Raw genomic sequence first — 22,351 nt, forward strand, 5'->3', positions numbered from 1 at the left:
CAGAATTTGTAGAGAATCAGATCAGCTATTTGAAGATATGTTTTCCTGGACTCAAATGAGTGCTACCCTATAATGAACTTTTCAGCACTGTAATTGTTGGTAATGATTAGCAGGTCATTCCTTCACAGGAAAGTTTAGTACAGTCCAGATTCGATTATCCGGATGCCTTGGAAAAATTTCACTCCGGATAATCAAAAGTTCGGATAATCGAATCACGAAAAAAAAAATTTCGTTGCCTTTTTTATTGTCGAGCTTAAGTATGACCCCTAGACTACGCTAAAGTGATTTAAAAAATTTAACTCCTAGATGGCGGCCAATATGGTTGTGCCGAAATATTCAAAAAATGCTTTTTGCCTTCCTCACCTCACTGAGGCAAGGCTATAAAATCACTCGAAAAATGAACTTCTTAAATACACCTCTCAGATATACCTTCACGTATACCTATCGACTCAGAATCAAATTCTGAACAAATGTCTGTGGGGATGTGTGTAGACATGATTTTTTTTCCACACGATTATCTCAGAACTGGCTGAACCGATTTTGGCCGGATCTGCCTTATTCTGTTCGTTTTGGGGTCCTCTAAGACCCTATTAAATTTTATTCTGTTTAGTGAAGTACTTTTAAAGCTATGCCAAGAAAAAGTTTTTTTTGTAGCTACAAAAAAGGGTGATTTTTGCGCTGAAGTACCTCGCGCTCGGCTAGCCAGCGTAGAAATGGGTCACTGAAGCTCGGCAGAGCTAACACCTTCCAAATGCCTATGCGAGTTATTTGCATGTATAGAATGTAGATCTAAAAATACATGGAAACAACTCAATTTGTTAGAAGCGGCCGCGTGGTCCCGTTTGGTTGGTTGCACACACACACACACACACACACACACACACACACACACACACACACACACACACACACACACACACACAAAAAGGGTGATTTTTGCATAACCTCAAAGGCCGGGTCTTTTTGCTTACGCGCGAGAGTTGCGCAGCAAGCGTAGGGATTTTGGTTTGACCACGCGGGGGAATGGCAGCCACACCCCCTTGCATGCGTATCGCCCGGTTGCCACATTGCTAAAGCAGTGTCTGCGTCTCTTCTGGAAAAAAGTCTGTATTAATTATGTCGCTGAATACATCATTTTGTCTCGACAAAGATTTACACCAACTTTTTACTGAAATATTCAACTCATGAGACATTGTTTACTAAGACTAGGGGGACAGCATGCAATTCCATCGTGCACCTAATGTTGGCATATCAGCACTTTTAAATTCAATTACAGCCTTTTCTCCTTTATTTTGGAGAGTTGGTAAAAAAGAATTGAAAATTGTTGTTCTGGTAAAATCAATAATTATTAAAAAATTAAATGAAAAAAATAAAAAAAAATACTCTGAAATTAATTTGTCAATACAACCTAAAATACTACATGAATGAGAGGAAGGCACCAACCACCTTAAGGTGGATTAAGTAACGTTTTATTATTTAATAGACAATCAACTATTCAAATTTGACTAAAATGGGGTTGCAGAACTCTAATTTGAGGTTTAACACAAAAAAAGAAATAAAACAAAAAAAAAATTTTTGTTCGTGATTCGATTATTCGAAGTCCCATACAAACCTTCGGATAATCGAGTCTGGACTGTACTGCTAAAATACTCCTTGTAACAATAAAATTAGAAAAAAAAAATATAATCAATAGCTTACCTTGGCCGGATTCACCAAATAGATGTTATTTTTTTTTCATTTTGTCTGAGAATTCCGCAATTTGTATGGAGACATTTATGGAAAAACCAATAAAGCGAAAAGGAGAAATTTTACAATGATTTTTAATAAATAATTTAAATTCAGCTTACTTTTCCAAAAGGCCTTATGCTTTAAGGATATTTTTTTAATAAATGCTGAAAAGACAGACAGGGAGTAAAGGGATTCGAAAGAAACAACTTAAAAACCATTCATTTTTAAATACTTTTTTTATTTTGTTCTTTTTTTATCGATATCTTTTCCATTTATAAGTTATTACTAGTCATTCTCACTTGTTTTCCCTCCTTTTTTTTTGTTCTTCGTCAAAATTGCGCCTTCCATCTCACATTTGAGTGTGTGTGTTTTGTGTATTATTTTCACTTCGTTCACTTGTTTTCTCTCTCTCATTTGCTTGAATAGTAATTTGTACCTTTGCATAAACGAATTATAAACAAATCAGTTCAGATCACTCGCTTTTTTTTCTCTCTCTCGTTCTCAGTACCCTATGCTGACCTTAATTTTGTTTCTTCTTCAATTAAATACTGTACAACATAATTTATTTCTCCAGCTTGTTTTTTGTTTTCACGCAGAGTACGGGCTTAAGAGTGTTGTTGTTGTTGGTTGGCTTAAGTTTAGCACTGCACACGTCGCGTAGCATTTCTTCGGCGGCGATTTTTTTATCTTTTTGGAGAAAGGGATATTGGTTTGTTTGACTTTTGTCTCTCTCACTTGTTTGTATTTTTTTGTTGTGGTTGTGTTTGTGTGTGTTTTTTTAACGTTATATGTTACAGTTTAGCCTTATTAAATATTTACAGTAAAATATTGTTGGGTTTCGTTTCTACTTAATTTCTGTTTTGTTTTGACTTACAGTAAGTGTGTCTTGTTTTTTTTTCTTTCTTTTTCCTTGCATTTGATTATTTTGCTTAGTTTTACAAACTTCTTACCGCAGTACTTTACTTTGTGGTCTACACATTTACAAACATGTTTGTGTGGTTCCTTTTTTTGATTTGTATCGTTAATTGTTAAAAAAATAAAATAAAATTGGGCTACAAATGATAACTCGTAGAAAAATTATAAATACAAATGTGTGTGTGTTTGTGTGTTTTTTTGTAATGTGTTTCTTTCTCAATTTTCGCCTTGTAACATACAATAGTACTAATTTACAGTTATTTTTTTTATCTTCCCGGTGACGAAGTCACGCAGAAAAAAAAAAGTTGGGTCCACGATTTTGCTTTGTTTTATTTTTGTTCCACTCGCTGTCGCAACGATTCCGGAATCATTGTCTCTCTCCGAGAGAGGCCCTCATGCTAATTTACAAAATCTCTCTTTGTTTGTTTTTTTTTTTTGGAAACCGATTGGGTGTATCGTCTATTGCGTTTTCTTTTTGTTTTGCTTTGCTACTGGGATATGTCAATAGCCTCGGGGAAGGAAACAATAGAAAAGTTGAAAAATGGAAGCGAAAACTAGGTTGGTCGGAGAGAGGGCACTTAAGGTTGTGGTTTGTAGTACTTAGTCTTTGCTTTTTTCTCTTTCTTTTTGTAGTAGGATCTGTAGTTTCGGTAGGTAAAATGGAGACAACATAATCACGCACTGTTTGAATTGTTTTTTTGTTGGGTTCGGTTTAAACGTGGCTGGCGGTTCAGTTCCGTGACACCAGGGTGCCCATCTTGCCGGACGCGGGGGCCGTCGTGAACAAACTGGTCGTCACCGCGTCCTGGTGGTGCAAGTGGTGATCGTACCGTGACACGACCACCGGCGTCAAGCTGGACAGCTGGCCGGACTGGACCACGTGCACGGCGCCGCGACTCGCGCCCGAAACGTCGGTTCCTGGTGAGAAAAGATGAAATTTGCTGGTTTAGTGATTGTTCTAACGCTCAAAAGTAGAGTTCATGATGAATTGCTCTAATCTCGATCACGCCGAAATCCAGTATGGCACTTCATCTTGGACTGCAGTCTACAGTTAAGTACGGAGCTTGGAAGGAAGGAGGTTCAGAAAAGTTGCGCGTTCTTTTCGTGATGAGCTTACGTAACGCAAGATGGACTTTGACCTCCCTCTCCCCTAATTTTCGGAACAAAATTTCCACTCAAATTCAAATTTTCTTTATTTTAAGTTTAAAAATTCAGAAATTAAAAATAACTCAAAATCTCAAAAAATCTAAACTTCAAAGAATCTTAAATTTTAAATGCCGCCATGCCTCCATTTTAATTTACAGAAAATCAGATAATTTTGGAGCACTTTATTTGTAGTCATATTTTAAGTCAGACGTCTAAATTTTGAAAACTATCAAAATTTCATGATTCGATAATCCGGAGACAAAATTTTTGGCTTCGGATAATCGAGTACGAATCGAATTTAGTTTTTGCTAATCCCTTAAATTTTAAATTTTTGTACATTTAGTTTTTAGATATTTTTTTTTAATTATTGAACTTTTGATTTTTTGACCAAAATTTTGACTCTTAAATTTTAAATTTGAAACAAAATCTTTTGTTTTGTTTTTATTTATTTTTGTAGTTCTACATTTCAGCATTTTTAAATTTCCAAGATTTATTTTTTTTTGTATTTTTTAATTCTTGAATTTTTAATTTTTGTTTTAATTTTAATTTTAACATTTTTAATTTCAGATTTTTTCAATTTAAATATTTTTGAATAGCATAGCATATCATTACAGGTCTGTACCACACTGTAGGGAGTGCCACAATGGTCAATTCAATACAACAACCAAAAATATATAAGAACGTAAATTTCCACACTGTGCTCCAAGGCCACGCCCATACAGTCCCGTGGGGATTTGGCTGGGAATGTTTGTTTTGTAGAGTTTTTAAATGTATGATTGTTTAGTATTTTTAATTTAAAATTAAAATCAATATTGAATTTAGCTGTTTTTTTAGTTAAAAAAAATAATTTATAAATTCCTGATTTTTTAGAATTTTAGAATTCTTGATTTTTTAAAATTATTTTTTAAATATTGGAATATTTTTATTTTAGATTTTTTTTATATTTCAATTCCCTATGAACTTTTCAATAGGGCGAAACCTCAGATGTAAACAAGCAGCCTATCCTATTGTTACTCCACGTGAGCTGTCACTAGAGCAAGTGGGATTGACTCTTTTTTACATTTACGGTGTCGCCCTATTGAAAAGTTAATACAGAATTTATAAGCTTTAGAATTTTTGGATTTTATTTCAATTGAATTCTAGAATTTTTGTATTTATTTGTTATTTTAAATAAAAAAAAATTGAGTGGTTTTGTTTTGAAATTTTTAAATTGCTGGACTTCACAATTTTTGTTTTTTTTTCAATTTTACATATTTAGCAAATTAAAAAAAACAAAATCATTGTTTTTAGAGTTTTATTTTGAAAAGGTCGCAGATACATATTAATTCATATATATTCTTAGACTTTTTTTTTAAATTTTTGAAATTTTAATTTCTAAAATTCAAGATTTTTTTCTAATGTTTTTTTTTATTTTTTAAATTCCTGACTTTTGATTTTTTTTAAATATTTTTAGGGTTTTATTTTGAAAGGGTCCTAGAAACATATTTTTTATTCGCTTTTTGAGTGTTTTTTTTAACCGCTTTGACTCAAGGTATTCGAAAACACTCAAAAAGCAAAAAAAAATGTCAACTAGACCTTTGGAAAAAGTCCAATTTTTTTTTGATTTTTAATGGTTAAATTTTTAACTTTTTAATTTAAAGAGTTTTTGAATTATTATTTTGTAATTCTTGAATTATTTGATTTTTCTATGTTTTCTAAATTGTTAATGGTAATTTTTTTATCTCAATTGTAACATTTTTTAATTAATTTTTTTTCATGTTTTAAATTTTAGAAATTTTAAATTACATAAATTTCAATATCTTTGAATTCTTGTTTTTTTTCGATTTTTTTAAGAGATTTGAGATTTATTTTCTTATGTTTCAATATTTGCATTTTTGATTTTTTTTTCAAATATTTTATCTTTTAAAATTTTAGGATTTTTGAATGTTAAAGTTTTTTAATTTCTGAATTTAAATTTTTTCAAGCTTTTTCAAATTTTGAATGGTTAGTTAGTTAGTTATTTTTTATCTTAATACATCATTTTTTAAATTTCTGAGTGTTTAGAACTTTTTATTTTTTTTTTAATATTTTGGATTTTTGTAATTATTTTTTTTGATTTTCTGAGTTTTTGAATTTCTGAACTTTATATTTTCTGTATCTTTGAATATAAAGTTTTTTGATTTCAGTATTTTTTAATTTCTAAAATTTTTTTCAATGTTTTTAGCTTCAAATTTCAAAATTTCTAATTTTAAAATTTGATTTTGAAGCAATCTAAATATTTCCCCGTAAAAAAAAAATCCGACTTTTCGCATAACTAAGTCGGGTCTAGTCGGGTGGTTTCGGCCGATTCGTTGGCCAACGAATCGGCCGACCGGGCAACAGACTTCTGTGTAATCTTTACATAAGCGTCTGGTGGTAAATCGGTTGTCGAAATCAGCCGATGAAATCGGTTACAAAAACAACCGATTTTTTACCGATTTAGTCTGTAAATAAAATAAAATCTGACACAACCCAATTTAATCGGTCTATTCGTAGGCCGATTAAAAATCTTACTCCTGACGAATCCCGATTAAATCGGCTAACTGGTTGGTTATTTTTGATAACCCGATTTCGAAGGGTGTTTCGTTAGGTCGAGAACTGTCAAATTTTTTACGGGGATTTACTTATTCAAAATCATTTAAACGTATGTAATTTTCAGTCCCATTTGAATCATTTTTAAAATTTTAGATGTCTTTGTGAAAGAGTTTTGCGTTCCTTCCTCGCTCCGTACTCATCTTATACCGCATTTCGGCATGATTTCCACGTTCGAAACTAACCTTTAAGCGTCAGCCCGTTGCCGTTGGCGATGGCATTCACGAAGGTCAGCTTGCCCGCCTGGGTTTGCGGTCCGCCGACGGTCGTCGTCCGGTACAGTGGCAACGTGGCCGTCGTCGTGCTGCCGTTCGACCCCGCCGGCAGGATGTTCAGTTCGGCTCCACCCGGCAACCGGGCCAGCTCCGGCGTGGTGCCGCCGTTGATGGTTGTTGTGGTGGTGGGCGTTCCGTTGGTGACTGCCGCCGAGCTGAGCAGGAGTTTGTGCAGCTGGGCTCCCGTTACCTGCTGGATCTGCTGGTGCGGCTGGTGGTGGTGGTGTTGGTGGGTTTGACTGGGTAAATGCTGATGGTTGTGGTTGTGGGGTACGATGGCGGAGCTGGTGATTCCGTTGTTACCACCGGTGGTTCGATGCACTTGGCTTGGCTGAGACTGTACTGCGGAGAATGGAACCGAGGGAAAAAGGGGGAAATTAATGCTGGGGTTTTGGGGGATTTGGGGTTACGAGGCACACACTACCATTGGTGGGACTGCTGAGCTCGATGGTGGCGAGGCCGTTTGGGGCCTGCTGGATCACCCGGAGACCTTGCGTGGAAGTCAACAGCTGGATGGGGCTGACTACGATGCCACCCTGTTGGACGACCTGTGAAGAAGAAGTTGGTGTTAGCTCCATCGTTGGATATTTGAACCCTGTTGTCATGGTGGCCACTAAGGTTTTAATTTGGAATTCCCGGAATTTCCCGGATTTTGTCATTTTTTCTAGATTCATTCTAAAATGCCAAAAACTCTAAAACTCTTAATTTCCAAAAATTCCAAAATTCTAAAATTCCGAAAATTCTAACATTCAAAAAAAATCTCTAAATTATAAAATTCCAAAAATTATAATATAATTTTTTTTCTTGAATTCCTTAAATTCTAAAATTTTAAAATTCTAAAATTATAAAATTCTAAAATTCTAAAATTCTAAAATTCTAAAATTCTTAAATTCTAAAATTCTTAAATTCTTAAATTCTTAAAAATTCTTAAATTCTTAAATTCTTAAATTCTTAAATTCTTAAACTCTTAAATTCTGAAATTCTAAAATTCTAAAATTTTAAAATTTTAAAATTCTAAAATTCTAAAATTTAAAATTCTAAAATTCTAAAATTCTAAAATTCTAAAATTCTAAAATACTAAAATTCTAAACTTCTAAACTTCTAAAATTCTAAAATTCTAAATTTCTAAATTTCTAAAATTCTAAAATTCTAAAATTCTAAAATTCTAAAATTCTAAAATTCTAAAATTCTAAAATTCTAAAATTCTAAAATTCTAAAATTCTAAAATTCTAAAATTCTAAAATTCTAAAATTCTAAAATTCTAAAATTCTAAAATTCTAAAATTCTAAAATTCTAAAATTCTAAAATTCTAAAATTCTAAAATTCTAAAATTCTAAAATTCCAAAAATTCTAAAATTCTAAAATTCTATAATTCTAAAATTCTAAAATTCTAAAATTCTAAAATTCTAAAATTCTAAAATTCTAAAATTCTAAAATTCTAAAATTCTAAAATTCTAAAATTCTAAAATTCTAAAATTCTAAAATTCTAACATTCTAAAATTCTAAAATTCTAAAATTCTAAAATTCTAAAATTCTAAAATTCTAAAATTCTAAAATTCTAAAATTCTAAAATTCTAAAATTCTAAAATTCTAAAATTCTAAAATTCTAAAATTCTAAAATTCTAAAATTCTAAAATTCTAAAATTCTAAAATTCTAAAATTCTAAAATTCTAAAATTCTAAAATTCTAAAATTCTAAAATTCTAAAATTCTAAAATTCTAAAATTCTAAAATTCCAAAAATTCTAAAATTCTAAAATTCTAAAATTCTAAAATTCTAAAATTCTAAAATTCTAAAATTCTAAAATTCTAAAATTCTAAAATTCTAAAATTCTAAAATTCTAAAATTCTAAAATTCTAAAATTCTAAAATTCTAAAATTCTAAAATTCTAAAAATCTAAAATTCTAAAATTCTAAAATTCTAAAATTCTAAAATTCTAAAATTCTAAAATTCTAAAATTCTAAAATTCTAAAATTCTAAAATTCTAAAATTCTAAAATTCTAAAATTCTAAAATTCTAAAATTCTAAAATTCTAAAATTCTAAAATTCTAAAATTCTAAAATTCTAAAATTCTAAAATTCTAAAATTCTAAAATTCTAAAATTCTTAAATTCGAAAATTCTAAAATTCTGAAAGTCAAAAATTCGAAAATTTAAAAGTCTAAAATTCGAAAATTCTAAAATTCTAAAATTCTAAAATTCAAAAATTCTAAAATTCTAAAATTTTAAAATTCTAAAATTCAAAATTCTAAAATTCTAAAATTCTAAAATTTTTAATTCTAAAATTCCGAAAATTTTAAAATTTCAAAACATCTAAAATTTTAAAAATTCAAAAAAATTTAAAATTAAAAAAATCCAAAATTCCAAAAATCCAAAATTTCAAAAATTCTAAAACTTCTAAACTTCTAAAATCCCAATAATTCTTAAATTGTAAAATTTCCATAAATTCTAAAATTCCTAAAATTCCAACATTCCAAATTCTAAAATTTAACAATTCTAAAATTCCAAAAATTGTAAAATTTAAAAAAATTTACATTTTAAAATTAAAAAAAAACTACAATTCTAAAATTCCAAAAAATTCTACAATTTTAAAAATTCTAAAAAATAAAAATAAAACCGAATTCTAAAATTCTAAGCTTCTAAAATTCCAAAAATTCTAAAATTTAAAAAAATCTAAATATAAAAAAAAATTTAAACTTTTAAAGTTTCAATAATTTTAAAATTCCAAAATTTGCTTAAATTCTAAAATTCCAAAAAATCCAACGTACTAAAAATTCTAAAATTTTACAATTCTAAAATTCCAAAAATTGTAAAATTTCAAAAATTCTAAATTTTATAAATTCTAAAATTCCAGAAATTCTAAAATTTTAAATAATCAAAAATTCCAAAAATTCTAAAATTTTAAAAAATCTGAAATTTTAAAAATAAAAAAATAAACAAAATTCTATAATTATAAAATTCTAATAATTCTAAAATTCCAAAATTTCCATAAATTCTAAAATTCCAAAAATTCTAAAATTCAAAAAATTCCAACATTCCAAAAATTCTTAAATTTTACAATTCTAAAATTCTAAAATTCCAAAAATTATAAAATTTCTAAAATTATACATTTTAAAATTTCTAAGCTTTAAAAATTTCAAAAAATCTAAAATTCTACACTTCATAAATCCCAAAAATTCTAAAATTTAAAAAATATCAAAAATTCCAAAAATTCTAAAATTTAAAAAATTCTAAAAATTAAAAAAAAACAAAATTTTAAAAATTCTAAGATTCTAAATTTTTAAAATAAAAATAAAAATCTGAGATTCTAGAAGAAATTTACTTTTTAAATTTTTTATATCAAACAAGCTTTTCCCGGCAAACTTCGTCTTGCCATTTTTTCGTTTTTTGACGTTTTTTGTTTGTTTGCTTATTCAGCCTCCTGTGATCAAAATTTGATTTTACGTAACTTGTCCCATACAACCTGCAGATTTTCCGGAATCGGTTCCAGAGTGGCCAAAGTGTAAATTAGTTAGCGTAAGAACCTTCCTTGGGCTTATACGAACCCAACGCAACAAAAAGCGCCTCGATCCGACGCTCCGTATTGAACTGATTCGCGTTCGAACAAAACCGTCGAAATTTTTTATATATATAGATATTTGAATGATATTTTTTTTGAAATTTTGGAAATCTTTATGTTATGTTTTAGAATTCATTAATATTGTTGTTTTTTTTTATTCTTTTGAAAAAAATTTATTTAGATACATAAAAAATATTTGTATTTTAGAAATATTCAAATTCTGAAATTTTAAATACATGAATTAAGATTTTTTTAAATTCACATTTTTGAATTTCTAAAACTTAGATTTTTTTACTCTTGGATTTTTTTTCTTTATTTTGAATTATTAGATTCTTGAACTTTTAAATTTGTGGACTGGACTTCAACAGAGAAGTTTTAGAATTTATTTTTATTTTTTTCAAAAATTTGGGAATTAAAATTAATTATTTTTGAATTTTGTAATTGCTGGTAATTTGAAATTAAAAAAATATGCATTCCAGAATTTTAAATTCCATGAATTTTTGAAATTTTTAATTCGCATAATATTATACTTTTAAATTTCTAGACTTCTATAACTGTAAATTTTCAAAAATCCAAAGAATTAAATTAATATTTTTTGCTTTTCAACCTGTTTTTAAATTCCGTCATTTTAAATTTCAGCGTTTCAATTTTCTGTATGAAAAATCCAGGGTTTTCCCGCGGTGGCCATCCTGCCCTTCTTGTGCGCTTCTTACCTGGGACAGCATCATTTTGTCCTTGTCCATGGAGGTCAGTCCGACGAGGGTGTTCCCGTTGACCAGCTTGATGACCTTGGTCGCGGGTGGTTCCAGCCCCGATCCGGCCGTCGTCTGGGTGGCAATAATCTCGATTTTGTTCCCGCCAGCGTCGGAGACCGTCGCGGTGCGCAGACCGTTCTTCGTCGTCCCGTTGGCGGTGGTTCCGTTGATCAGTTCTTTGCCGTTGGTGACGACCGCCGAGGTCGGCAGGGGAAATGCAGTCGCGCCGTTGGTGCTGGACGTTCCGATGATCTGCAGGCCGGACGCCGTACTCGTAATCAGTCCGTTTTGATGATGGTGGCCGTTCGAAGTCACGTTCAGGTTCAGTGGCAACGTTTGGATGGCGGAACCGTTGCCGGTGGTCAGAATCGTCGTCACCGGTGTAAACAGCTGCGACTGACTTCCGACCATCAGCGGCAACGTCGCCGTCGTCGTCGGTCCACTGCTCGACGTTCCGTTGCTCAGGTTCAACCCGTTCAGCTTGAGCGGTGACTGGTCCGGGACGGATTTCGTCGTCAGGGACAGTGGCATGGCCGCGGGAGAATTTGAACTGCGCGCCATCGTCGCCGACGGCGGACTGGCACGGGAGGGAGACGAAGAGGCCGCCACCAGAACCGGCGAAATTGTCGTCTGAAGCTGAAAGCAAAAATCTTAGTCAGAACGTCAACCCAAGCACTTCAAAAAATCTCCTTACCGGTAGATTCCCGATCGACGACGCCGTCGTCGCGACGCTGGACAGAGAGCTGGACGAGCTGTACCGAATGCCGTTGCGGCCTGGGGCAATGCCCGGCGGGTCGTTCAACAGATCTGCAAATTAAAAAAAAACGATTTTTAATAAATTCTCAAACCATGCAACTCAGCCGAAACTACTGACCTCTCTCCGAGGGCGTCGCACTGCCGTTGCTGGCCGTGGGGATCGCGTCCGTGTCCGGCGCAAGCCGGGAAAAGTCCACGTCGCCCCACTGGGACAGCTCGCGCTTCAGCACCAGGATGCGGTTCTGGGAGGAAATCTTCTCCTTGGCGAGCCGCTCCATCTCGTGCTCGTACTCGCGCTCTTTGCGCTTCAGAACCTGCGAATAATTTGAAATTTAGTGAAAATTCTAAATTTGATGACTGAGAGACGCCCTACCTGGATGTGGCGGATGGCCGCGTGCAGGATCGACAGGTTGGAGGTTTTCTTCTCGTCCGGTTGGAGTGTGAGCTGCTTTTTGAGCTGCTCGAAGCACTCCTTCAGGTGGGCCCGCCGGTTCTTCTCGAGCTTGTTGTGGACCTCCCGCGTGCCGACCCTAGGAAGAGAGAGAGAAAATTAAGGGAAAGATTAACGATTTTGAATATCTCTGTTTTTTTCGATATTATTTGAAGTTTCAAAAATTTCTGATATTTTTCAAGCATTTTAAGGATGTTGCGAAAAGTTTTCAAAGTTTTTGTCTGAATAAAATTTGAAAAATATTTGCAACAGCCCCATGGAATGAATAAATTTTGAATTTCACATTATTTATTTATTTTAAAATGTAGAATTTATTTTTTTTTTAATTAAGGATTCAAACATTCTTGATTTTTTTGAGTGAGTCAATAGTTTTTTTTTCGATTACAAAAGTTGATTTTTTGAATCTGAAATGTTTAATATTTTAAAAATTTTAGTGTTTTAAAAGAACTTCGTAAAAAACTGTTCTGAATCATGGAATTTTTTGATGTCAGTGTTTTAAAATAATGATATAGAGATTTAAAAATTTGTTTTCCAACACAAAATTTATCTTGAAAAAATCTTGTTTTTTTTTTATTTTAGAGATAATTTGCAGATTTTTTATTTAAATTTTTAGAATTATTAGATAATTTCAAAAATTTTGAATTGAGGATTCAAAAATGTCCGTATTTTTTTTTTATTTTAAATTTTAGTATTTTATAATGAGTTTATTAGCAAAAAAAATATTTTGATTCTATAATTATGGAATTTTATATTTTCCAATGTGATGTTTTTTTTTTAAATTTTAGAATGAAGACTTTGTTTTCGAATTTAAAAAAAAATTGAAAAAGTCTAGATTTTTATTCTGAAATGTATTATGTTTTTTAATTTTAAAAAGATTATTTTTTTAATTTGAAATTTTAGTATTTTAGGATGAAATTCAATCAATTTTTAGGTTTAAAATTATGGACACAAACTAGAAATAAAATTTGCAATGGCATAGAAAATGATTTTGAATTATTTTTGATTTTTTTTTATTTATGAATGGCTAAATTTAAAATTCTATTTTTTCAAATGTTTGAATTCTTGAAATTTAAATTTTAGTATTTACAAGATTTATGAAGTCAGAATTAAACAATTTTAGAGGTTTTTGAATTCTCAAATTTTATTATTAAATTTGCTCGCAGAAAATAGATTTTAAATTCTAAACCTATAGAAATTTTCGCTTTAAAATTTCGGAATTTAAATTTTTTAGAGTATTGTTTTTTTTAACTTTTGATTTAAAATTTCAGTTTTTTTAAATTTTCAGATGTTTGATTTTTCGAATTATACATTTTTAGTATTTTCAAAAATTTTAAATTCAGAATTCACAAATTTTAGAAGATCTTTCCCCCCCCCCCCCCCTCGACTTTGGTCAGAGTCGAGGGACATAAACTTCAAAAAATATTTGCAACGGCCTTATTTGTAAAAAAAAAGATTTTAAATTTTAGAATTATAGGATTACATAATTTTTAAATTCCGATTTTTTTGAATTTGGAAATTTCAATTTTTTTTTCAGTAAAAAATGATTTTGAAATATTTTAGATATTTTTTTTTTTAATTTTTGAATGAGTCAATTTGAAGTTTTAGAATTCAGAATTCAATTTTTTTTCGAATTTTAGTATTTTATAACTAAATTTGTTAGCAAAAAAATAGATTTTGAATTCAAAACTTATGGAAATTTATATTTTCAAATTTCGGAATTTTAAATTTTTAGAACGCAATTTTTTTAATTGCGCTTGGTTGATTTTTTGAATCGTACATTTTCAATATTTTCAAGATTTTAGAATTCAGAATTCAATAATTTTAGAAGCTTTTTGAATTTTTAAATTTTTGTATTTTAGAAAAAAAGATTGAGCTTAAAAATTATAGAATTTTCGTTTTTATTTACTATTTGGAATGTAAAATTTGTTTTCCAGTAAAAAGTGATTTTGAAATATGTTAGACTTTTCTAATTTCTGAATGATTTAGTTTAAAGTTTAAAGTTTTAGAATTCATTTTTAGAGTTTTTCAAATTTTAGTGTTTTATATCAAAATCTGTTCGCAAAAAAATAGATTTTGAATTCAAAACTTATTGAAATTTATATTTTAAAATTTCGGAATTTTAAATTTTTAAAACGCCATTTTTTTTTGATTTGCATATGGTTGATTTTTTGAATCGTAAATTTTCATTATTTTCAAGATTTTAGAATTCAAAATTCAATAATTTTAGAAGCCTTTTGAATTTTTAAATTTTAGTATTTTAGAATAAAAGTTGTTCATAAAAAAAGATGGAGTTTCAAAATTATAGAATTTTATATTTTTAAATTTCGGATTTTTTTTTGTATTTGGAACGTTAAATTAGTTTTCCAGTAAAAAAAATTAAATATTTTAGAATTTTTAATTTCTAAATGATTTAGTTTAAAGTTTTAGAATTCAGAATATAATTTTTTGAAAAGTTTTTCGAATTTTAGTATTTTATAAAAAAAATTGTTCGCAAAAAAAAATAGATTTTGAATTTAAAACTTATTGAATTTTATATTTTTAAATTTCGGAATTTTAAATTTTTAGAACGCATTTTTTTTAATTTGCATTCGGTTGTTTTTTTGAATCGTACATTTTCAGAACTATCATGATTTTAGAATTCAGAATTCAATCATTTTAGAAGCTTTTTGAATTTTTAAATTTTATGATTTTATAACGGAATTTGATTGCAAAAAATAGATTTTGAACTATGGAATTTTTTTTAAATTTCAGTATTGTTATAAAATTTTAAAATGTTGAGTTTTTTCCATTAAAAAATAAATAAAAATTCATGGGATATTTAAAAAATAATAATAAGTCAACAATTTTTTTTCGTTATTTTAATTTTAATTTGTTTGAAGTTTTGAATCTTAGATTTTCAGTATTTTCGAAATTTTTAGAATGAAGAATTAAAAAATCAGGTTTTTAGTATTTTAGAATCTAGGGTTTTTCTCAAAATTTATTTTCTCTAAAAGAGCACCCAGCTAGCAAAATCTAAACGTAGAAATATGTAACCTCCATGCAAAGGCTTATGAATTGATCTCAGGTGAAAGGTTCTCCAAATCTCTGAATTGCAAATTTAACATCCTGGAGCAGAACTGGTTAATTCTAATAAAAACACAATTGAATTGAATTGAATAGTGTTTTAGAATAAAGTTTGTTTGCAAATAATTATTCAATAGTTCAATATTTTTGAATTTCGGAATATTTTTTGAGTGACTATTCATAAACCAAGTGGTCATTCTTTTTTTTTTTAAATTCCAGACCCTCTCTACCCCTTTGTGGGCAATTGTCCTTACAAAAAAAATCGCTGACGCGAATTTCGCTCCGATTTATTCAAATATTTGAAAAATAGACTCGTTTAAAATAACATTAGTAAACAGCCAGAGTAGAATGCTTTAAATAATAGTTCAAGTATTACGGGCTTTCCGCTATCATAACTTGGCAAATCTTTTCAGTTGCCTTTTGTGAACCTACCCATTACTGTTTGAGCTGACGGTTCGCCGTCGACCTCCGGTGGGCACATGAACGAGCAACCCCGAACTAAGCCCGCCGGGTGGTGGCGACTGTTGCGAAGAAGACGACAACAACATCTGATGCTGCTGCTGCTGCTGCTGCACGATGACCAGATCATGCGGCAGCGGCGACGAGGTGGACGAAGCGGACGAAGTCGACGACGACGAGGACAGACAGCCGCCGGAACCGGGCGGCGATCCGCTCAGGTTGAGCGAGCTGGAACTGTTGGCGCTGAGGCTGGTGATGTAGCCGCTCGTGGTGGAACTGCCACTCAGGTTGAGCGAGGACTGGCTGTCGTCCACGGGGGAGATCGTCAGCGTGGAGGACGTCGACGAGGACGAACAGCCGGACGAGGCGGACGGGGGCGTCCCGCTGGATAACCGAGCCGCGTGGTGGGACAGATGATGGCTGCTGCTCTTGGTCGAGAGATCAATGGTGAGGGCGGGTGGAAGGTGCTGCTTCTGCTGGGTGCTGATGCTGCTGTTGTGGTGGTGGTGCAGCAGCTGTTGGCCATTGCTGCCGCTGCTGCTGGTCGATATCACTACTAGCGGTGGTGCTGTACTGCTGGAATGTCCGTTCAGGATGGGCTCATCTGGAAGAAGAAGAAGAAAAAAGACACGAATTAAAACCTTGAACACCCTAGTGTAGTTAGCGAGTTAGTTAGGTAAGAACCCTTCCCTTCCCTCCCACAGGATGACGACGCCCATGCCACGTGTTCCTCCCTCCCGTCATCGTGTAGACTGTAGAACGATCAATTCTAGATTAAATTTTCAAAAGGTCCTATCTGCATAGGAAACCCATGAGGGATAGGTTGTTTTGAAAATTTAATCTAGAATTGTTTCATTATTTGCTACTTTGCTGCCGTTGATGATATTGTTGGCTGTTGTTGTTGCTTGGAGGGAGATTGAATTCCACGATTCCAATGTCACGTAATCGCGGCGATGAGTCCGCGTGGAGTGCGACGTGGCGCGGCGGTTTGTGTTTATATAATTTAATGAACTGATGTGAGTGGCAAAAGTAGCTATTAGAACGAGAATCGGGGAAGAGGGGGGGAGGGAGAGAGGACATGCATAACGTGTTACGCGGCGTAATAGAATGCAATTTTGCAATCGGTTGGCCGCGGGAAGGGAACGTACGTGTATGGGAAAGTGAAGGTTCTGGACGTTTCAGTTTTGTTTGATGAAAGGTTAGAGATCCTGTTGTACCCCTAGGCTTGATAGATTAGCATGTCTCATCTTAACTTTCAATTAGAAATCTCCTTTTAAATTTCTTGACATTTTTCTTAAATCCAAGAACAAAATTACAAAAAAATGCTAAAACGGACGTTGACATAACGCGTGAGCAGGATACACTGAATTTTTAGATTTGGTTCTTGGGTCCTTAAAAAAAAAGCGTGTGGTCGAATAAGACTACAAAACTAGTAAAAATCAACTGATAAAAATGTGAAGAACGAAAAACGATACAATGTTAGAACTTTTCCAATGCTCAAAAATCAATTTGTTAGGGCCGTTAGCAGGGATGGAATATTCAAAAAAAATATTTTTCGCTTTCGCACTGTCTTCGCTCTCGAAAGAGAGAAAAGGCGGAACACGCAAAAGAAAATTGGAAAACGTCACACCACAAGACTTATTGTGATTTTTTTTTGTTAGCGCCAAATTAATTTGTTTCGCTTTGTTTACAAACATTGTTCACCTACGAAAAGTGACAGGTCATTTTTCAACATGTAACGCTGGATAATCCTGATGATGATTTTTTGCGTTTCTTTTTACCGATCTTTCGTGCGCGAGAGAGTAGGGCCATGATCCTTTCCGATTTTTTTCTCTTGATGAGTGTCAAAAGATTGTTTTTCATGAAGATTCTCCCATCGCTGGTCGTTAGAAATATGTTTCAATGCACTAATATTTACTCTTTTTTCACAATAAACTTTAAATCGGGGGCTTTTTAACGTTATTGCAGATTTTTATTGTTTTAATTTCAATTTTTTAATATTTGAATATATAAATCAATTTTTTTCTGAAATTTTGATGTTTTTTAAATTTATGAGTTTAATTTTTTTCTAAATCTTGATTTAATTTTTATTTTTAAAAGATGGTGTTTTTTAACTTCTAACATTTTTTAAAACTTAAATATACATTTGTATTTCTGATTTTTTTTATATCCGTTTTTTTTTGAAGTTTTAAACTTTTTTTTGTTGTTTTTTTTAGTAACAATGTAAATTTCTATGTACATTGTACAACGATAAATAACACGATTAAAAACCATTTCTGATCACTGTTTTTTATTAGCAAAAAAATAAATTGACAAGACAACATTTTTTCGATGGATCAGCAATGGTCCCCTTGGAACGAGCTGTCAATTAGGACCTTTTCTGTTAAGAAGAGCCGCAGAGTTATTTTTTTCAAATTGATTTAAAAATCCATTTTAAATCCTTTGCGATTGTACAAAGTGTCATTGTACTCAGAAATATAAGTTTTATCGTTGTGACCAAAATTATCACAAATTTAAGCTTAATTTAGGACTTAATTTAAAAGTTTTTTTTTAAATTTTTTAAATTTTTTTTTCTGGTTTTTGAAAATGACGAATGGTTAAGTTAGAATCTTAATAAAAAAAAATATAAAAAATGTGTTTCTGGAAATTTTGGATTTCTGGATTTTTTTTTAATTTTAAAATTATTGAATCGTTTAAATTTTGAATTCTTTGATTTTTTGATATTTTTTTTATTCTTAGAATATGGATTTTTCAGAAAATGCAAGGCAAGAACGAAAACATACTTTCAAAGATAGACAAAGATTAGTTAACACATATAAAAAAAATATTGCTGTTTGTGGTAAAATTTGGATTAAAATAACTATAACTTGAAATCAATGCATTTGATACCAAAAAAATTCATTTGATTGCAAATAAGAATTTACGTGAACAATTTAAGTCAAAATGAAGTCAAAAAGTGTTTTTGGGTAAATTATCTATTTAAAAAAAAAAAACAACTCGGTGGCAACATTTGTGTCCGTACTTCCCTATGGCTCAAACACATTTCGAAAAAATAAGATTACTGATTTGAATTATTATAAAAAAAAGTTCATTCAAAATGTATTTTACAACATATAAAAAATAGATTTCAAGAAATGGTTTTTTTTTTGTTTAAAGTTAATTAAAAAAATTGGCAATTCGTTTTTTATTTAACTAAAAATAAATAAGTTGATTTTATTAGCACAGAGAGATAACTAAATCGGTGACGTGATTTTTTTTTCTAAAATAAAGAAAACATGAGCTTTATATTCATGATTGGTATCATTGGCAATACAGTCCAGACTCGATTATCCGATGGCCTTGGCAAAATTTCACTTCGGATGATTGAAACTTCGGATAATCGAATCACGAAAAAAAAAACAAATTTTCGTTGTCTTATTTTTGATTGTTGAGCTTTAGTATGACCCGTAAACTACTCTAAAGTGATTAAGAATTTTTAAATCCAAGATGGCAGCCAAAATGGCGATGATGAAATATTGAAAAATGCATTTATTAATTTTACAGGCAATCAACCATTCAAAATTTGCTAAAATGGTGTCGCAGAATTCGAATTTAATGTTTTAAGTTAAAAAAATAAAAAATACGATTTTTTTGTTCGTGATTTGATTATCCGAAATCCCATACAAACCTTTGGATAATCGAAACTTTGGATAATCGAGGCTTCGGATAATCGAGTCTGGACTGTAAAAAATGGAACATGTCTTTTATTTTCTTCAAATCTTTTTTTTTTTACTTTTTTGTGCAAAAATGTGAAAATGTAAATGAAACTTTCGTTATGACAAAAACAATTAAAGGTTTCATTGCAACTAGCTAAAACTATTTAATTGTTGTCTTTCTTTCAACACACACAAACACAATTTCTATGGTATTTCACAATCCTACCCCTTCGAACCAGCCAACCCTGGACAATGCAAAAGGTTGGTCCCCGTTGCGCAAAAGGTCAGCCTATTTTCTGCCGGACTTCTGGAGCAGACAGCTTCGGCAGCTGGGCGTAAGTTTTCACACCCCGGCAGTGACGGCGGCACAAGGGAAACCCTACAAAAAGTGAGCTTTCTTCGCTTTTGCAACTTTGAAAAACAAATTATGACGGATTCTTTCGTTTGAAATTGCGTAAATTGCGCTGCCGTCTTCTAGCTTAGCTGAGTCTTGGTTTTTTAAGTGCGTCAAAGATTTAAAGTGAGGTCTCGCTGAGGGCTTAAACAATTATTGCAATTATGTTTTTAGTAAATTGATCTAATTTCAAAACTTTTGTAAATCAATTTTTATTTTTAAATTATTAGTTTTAACAAGAAAGAAATAGATTTTTTTCGGATTTCTTATATTTCCACAATAACAGGAAATAATCAATCCACCTTGCTGAAGTCTTCACCGGCTTAAAGCCAGTCCTTTGGCGGCGTGTCTCGTTAAAGGCCAAAGCTGCACGCGTTTGTCATTTGGAGCGAACAAAATTCCACCCCCACCCCGCCCTCTTTCGAAGCTCGGCGGAGTGTGGACAGTGGAGAAAATAATAATAATAATCCGATACAAACGGCCACGATATTTGCGACTCACGTGGACCGGTTTCGCCTCGTGGCCTGATGGTTACGACAGTTACCCCCGTCCCTCTCGTTCCGTGGAAATCAGTGACAAAACTCTGCAATGGAAGCTCATGAAATGGTTATGTTAACAAAAGGATGACGCAAATCGGTTTACTTGAGGAATACTACGAGAAAAGCTCATACGCGTACCTTGCGTCTCCATCGAACTACAGAGTAAGCCATGGAAACGCATGGTACTTTAGAGGTTAAAAACTCCAGTATCTTTAGAAAAATTAAAATCCAAAGATTAGTTGCAGCCTTCAAATTGACCAGGAGCCAGCAAAGGCAGCAGCAATGGCACCGACCTTAAATCCAATTAGGATGACCACACACGGCAACCGTAACAGCGGCGGTTATTTTTGGTCCAAACATGGGCCACACATTCGGAACCACGCGGTGGTTCGCGAATAGCAAAATAACAAAAGCCCTCACAAATCGCATTATCGGCAACACCTTGAACCTAGCAGAAGAGACCACGTGTTTTCCGTTTGTTCCAGAACGAATATTTAGCCTAAACATTTGGTGACGTTTGTTTTGGTTGACGACAGTGATGATGTCAGGTTAGACAAATTTGGACGGATTACAAATTCCAGTAAGGCATCACAATAATTTGAATTTAAAAAATGCAAAAGTCGATTTCGAGCGAAAATTGCGGTATTCCAGAAAACAAAATGTATATTTTTCTTTTTCATGTAAACGCCCGGTACTGATTTAAAATCAAAAATGTTGATTAAGCAATATTTTTTAAGTTAGGGGAAATATACCCATTTTAAGCCTAGTAAGTGGTTGTGTTTGAATTATGCTGGATAATCTGGAGTGTTCTATGAAATTTACTTAAACCAAGTACATCAACCAGTAGAGCAACTTTTTGTAAATATTTCCGTGTAATTTGACTTTTACTCAAATTTATTCTGTTCCTTTTACAAGCATTTAAAAAAAATATTTCCCAAAATGTATTCTAATCAGACGAGAATGCATTGGGCCACGTCCATTTTTCTATTTTCGGCTGAGTTCTTTTTTCTTCCAACAAAATGATGAGAAAGGACTTGCAAAATAGAAATGATGATCAAAAACGCATTAAATTTGATCTTTTTGACCAGTAAACGGCATAAATTTGCGTACTTACTCGAGGCGGTGCTGTTGCTGGTAAGTTTATGGCCTAATAATTATTATTTTTTAGCTTTAATCAGGCATCAAACTCTCCATACGGCGAAGATAGGTGTTTGATTAAAATACGCCTATTTCCCTACGCTAAAGTGATTTATAATTTTTAAATTCATGATGGCGCTAAAATGGCGATGACAAAATTTTGAAAAAAATGCATTTTGTAATTTAATAGAACAATTACAATTTGACTAAAATGGGGTCACAGAACTATAATTTGATGTTGAAACCCGAGCAGACGGAAATAACATTTTTTGTTATTTGAAAATACTAGGCCAATAACATTTTATGTTATTTATAACAAGATTTGTTATTCGTCGTTATGAATTTTTTGTTATTGGATTGTTATTGTAATAACATACTAATCAAATTTTAGGTTATTTTTCGAACAAATCTTTGTTATTATTTTTTGTTATTTTAACAACTAATCCGATCAACCCAATAACAGTTGGCGGTATTCTTACATAACAAAAAATGTTATTCCAAAGTTGTTTTGGCTTTCAACCAATATCAGACCAATAACAAATTTTGTTATGATAACTTAAACTGTTATTAAACCCTTATGCAAACATTGATTTTTCAAGAAGATTCCATAACACTTTATGTTATTTTAACAGTATTTGTTATTGAAATGACATGAATTTTGTTATTACCGTCTGCCCGGGAAGCAAGACAAAATATACGAAGCAAAATAAATATGTAAGAAATAATTTAAAAAAGTTTTAGTGCATAAAAATATACATTTTCAACAATAAAAAATAAATAATTTGAAAGCATTTGGTTGTAGCATTGCCGAGATATAACTACAGTCCAGATTCGATTATCCGAAGGACTCGGAAAAAATTCACTTCGGATAA

The 22,351-nt window shown here is 31.5% G+C and overlaps 1 protein-coding gene across 3 annotated transcripts in view; it reads right to left on the minus strand.

Moving 5' to 3' along the window:
- Positions 1 to 2,556: 2,556 nt before the first annotated feature.
- Positions 2,557 to 22,351, minus strand: part of LOC120430391 (serine-rich adhesin for platelets) — a 56,957-nt gene continuing 37,162 nt past the window's right edge. For 2 of the 3 annotated variants that reach the window (XM_052709448.1, XM_039595495.2), the window contains 8 exons: positions 15,688 to 16,318; positions 12,115 to 12,271; positions 11,860 to 12,055; positions 11,680 to 11,792; positions 10,944 to 11,621; positions 7,099 to 7,222; positions 6,585 to 7,016; positions 2,557 to 3,561 (listed from right to left, as the gene is read on the minus strand). In XM_052709448.1, the coding sequence (XP_052565408.1) occupies positions 3,374 to 3,561; positions 6,585 to 7,016; positions 7,099 to 7,222; positions 10,944 to 11,621; positions 11,680 to 11,792; positions 11,860 to 12,055; positions 12,115 to 12,271; positions 15,688 to 16,318 (2,519 nt within the window). In that variant the 3' untranslated portion in view covers positions 2,557 to 3,373. Of the gene's footprint in view, positions 3,562 to 6,584; positions 7,017 to 7,098; positions 7,223 to 10,943; positions 11,622 to 11,679; positions 11,793 to 11,859; positions 12,056 to 12,114; positions 12,272 to 15,687; positions 16,319 to 22,351 lie in introns of those variants that run through there. The other variant, XM_052709449.1, reaches the window with a different exon arrangement.

This window comes from Culex pipiens, chromosome 3 (genome assembly GCF_016801865.2).
Source record: "Culex pipiens pallens isolate TS chromosome 3, TS_CPP_V2, whole genome shotgun sequence".
Classification (NCBI taxonomy): domain Eukaryota; kingdom Metazoa; phylum Arthropoda; class Insecta; order Diptera; family Culicidae; genus Culex; species Culex pipiens.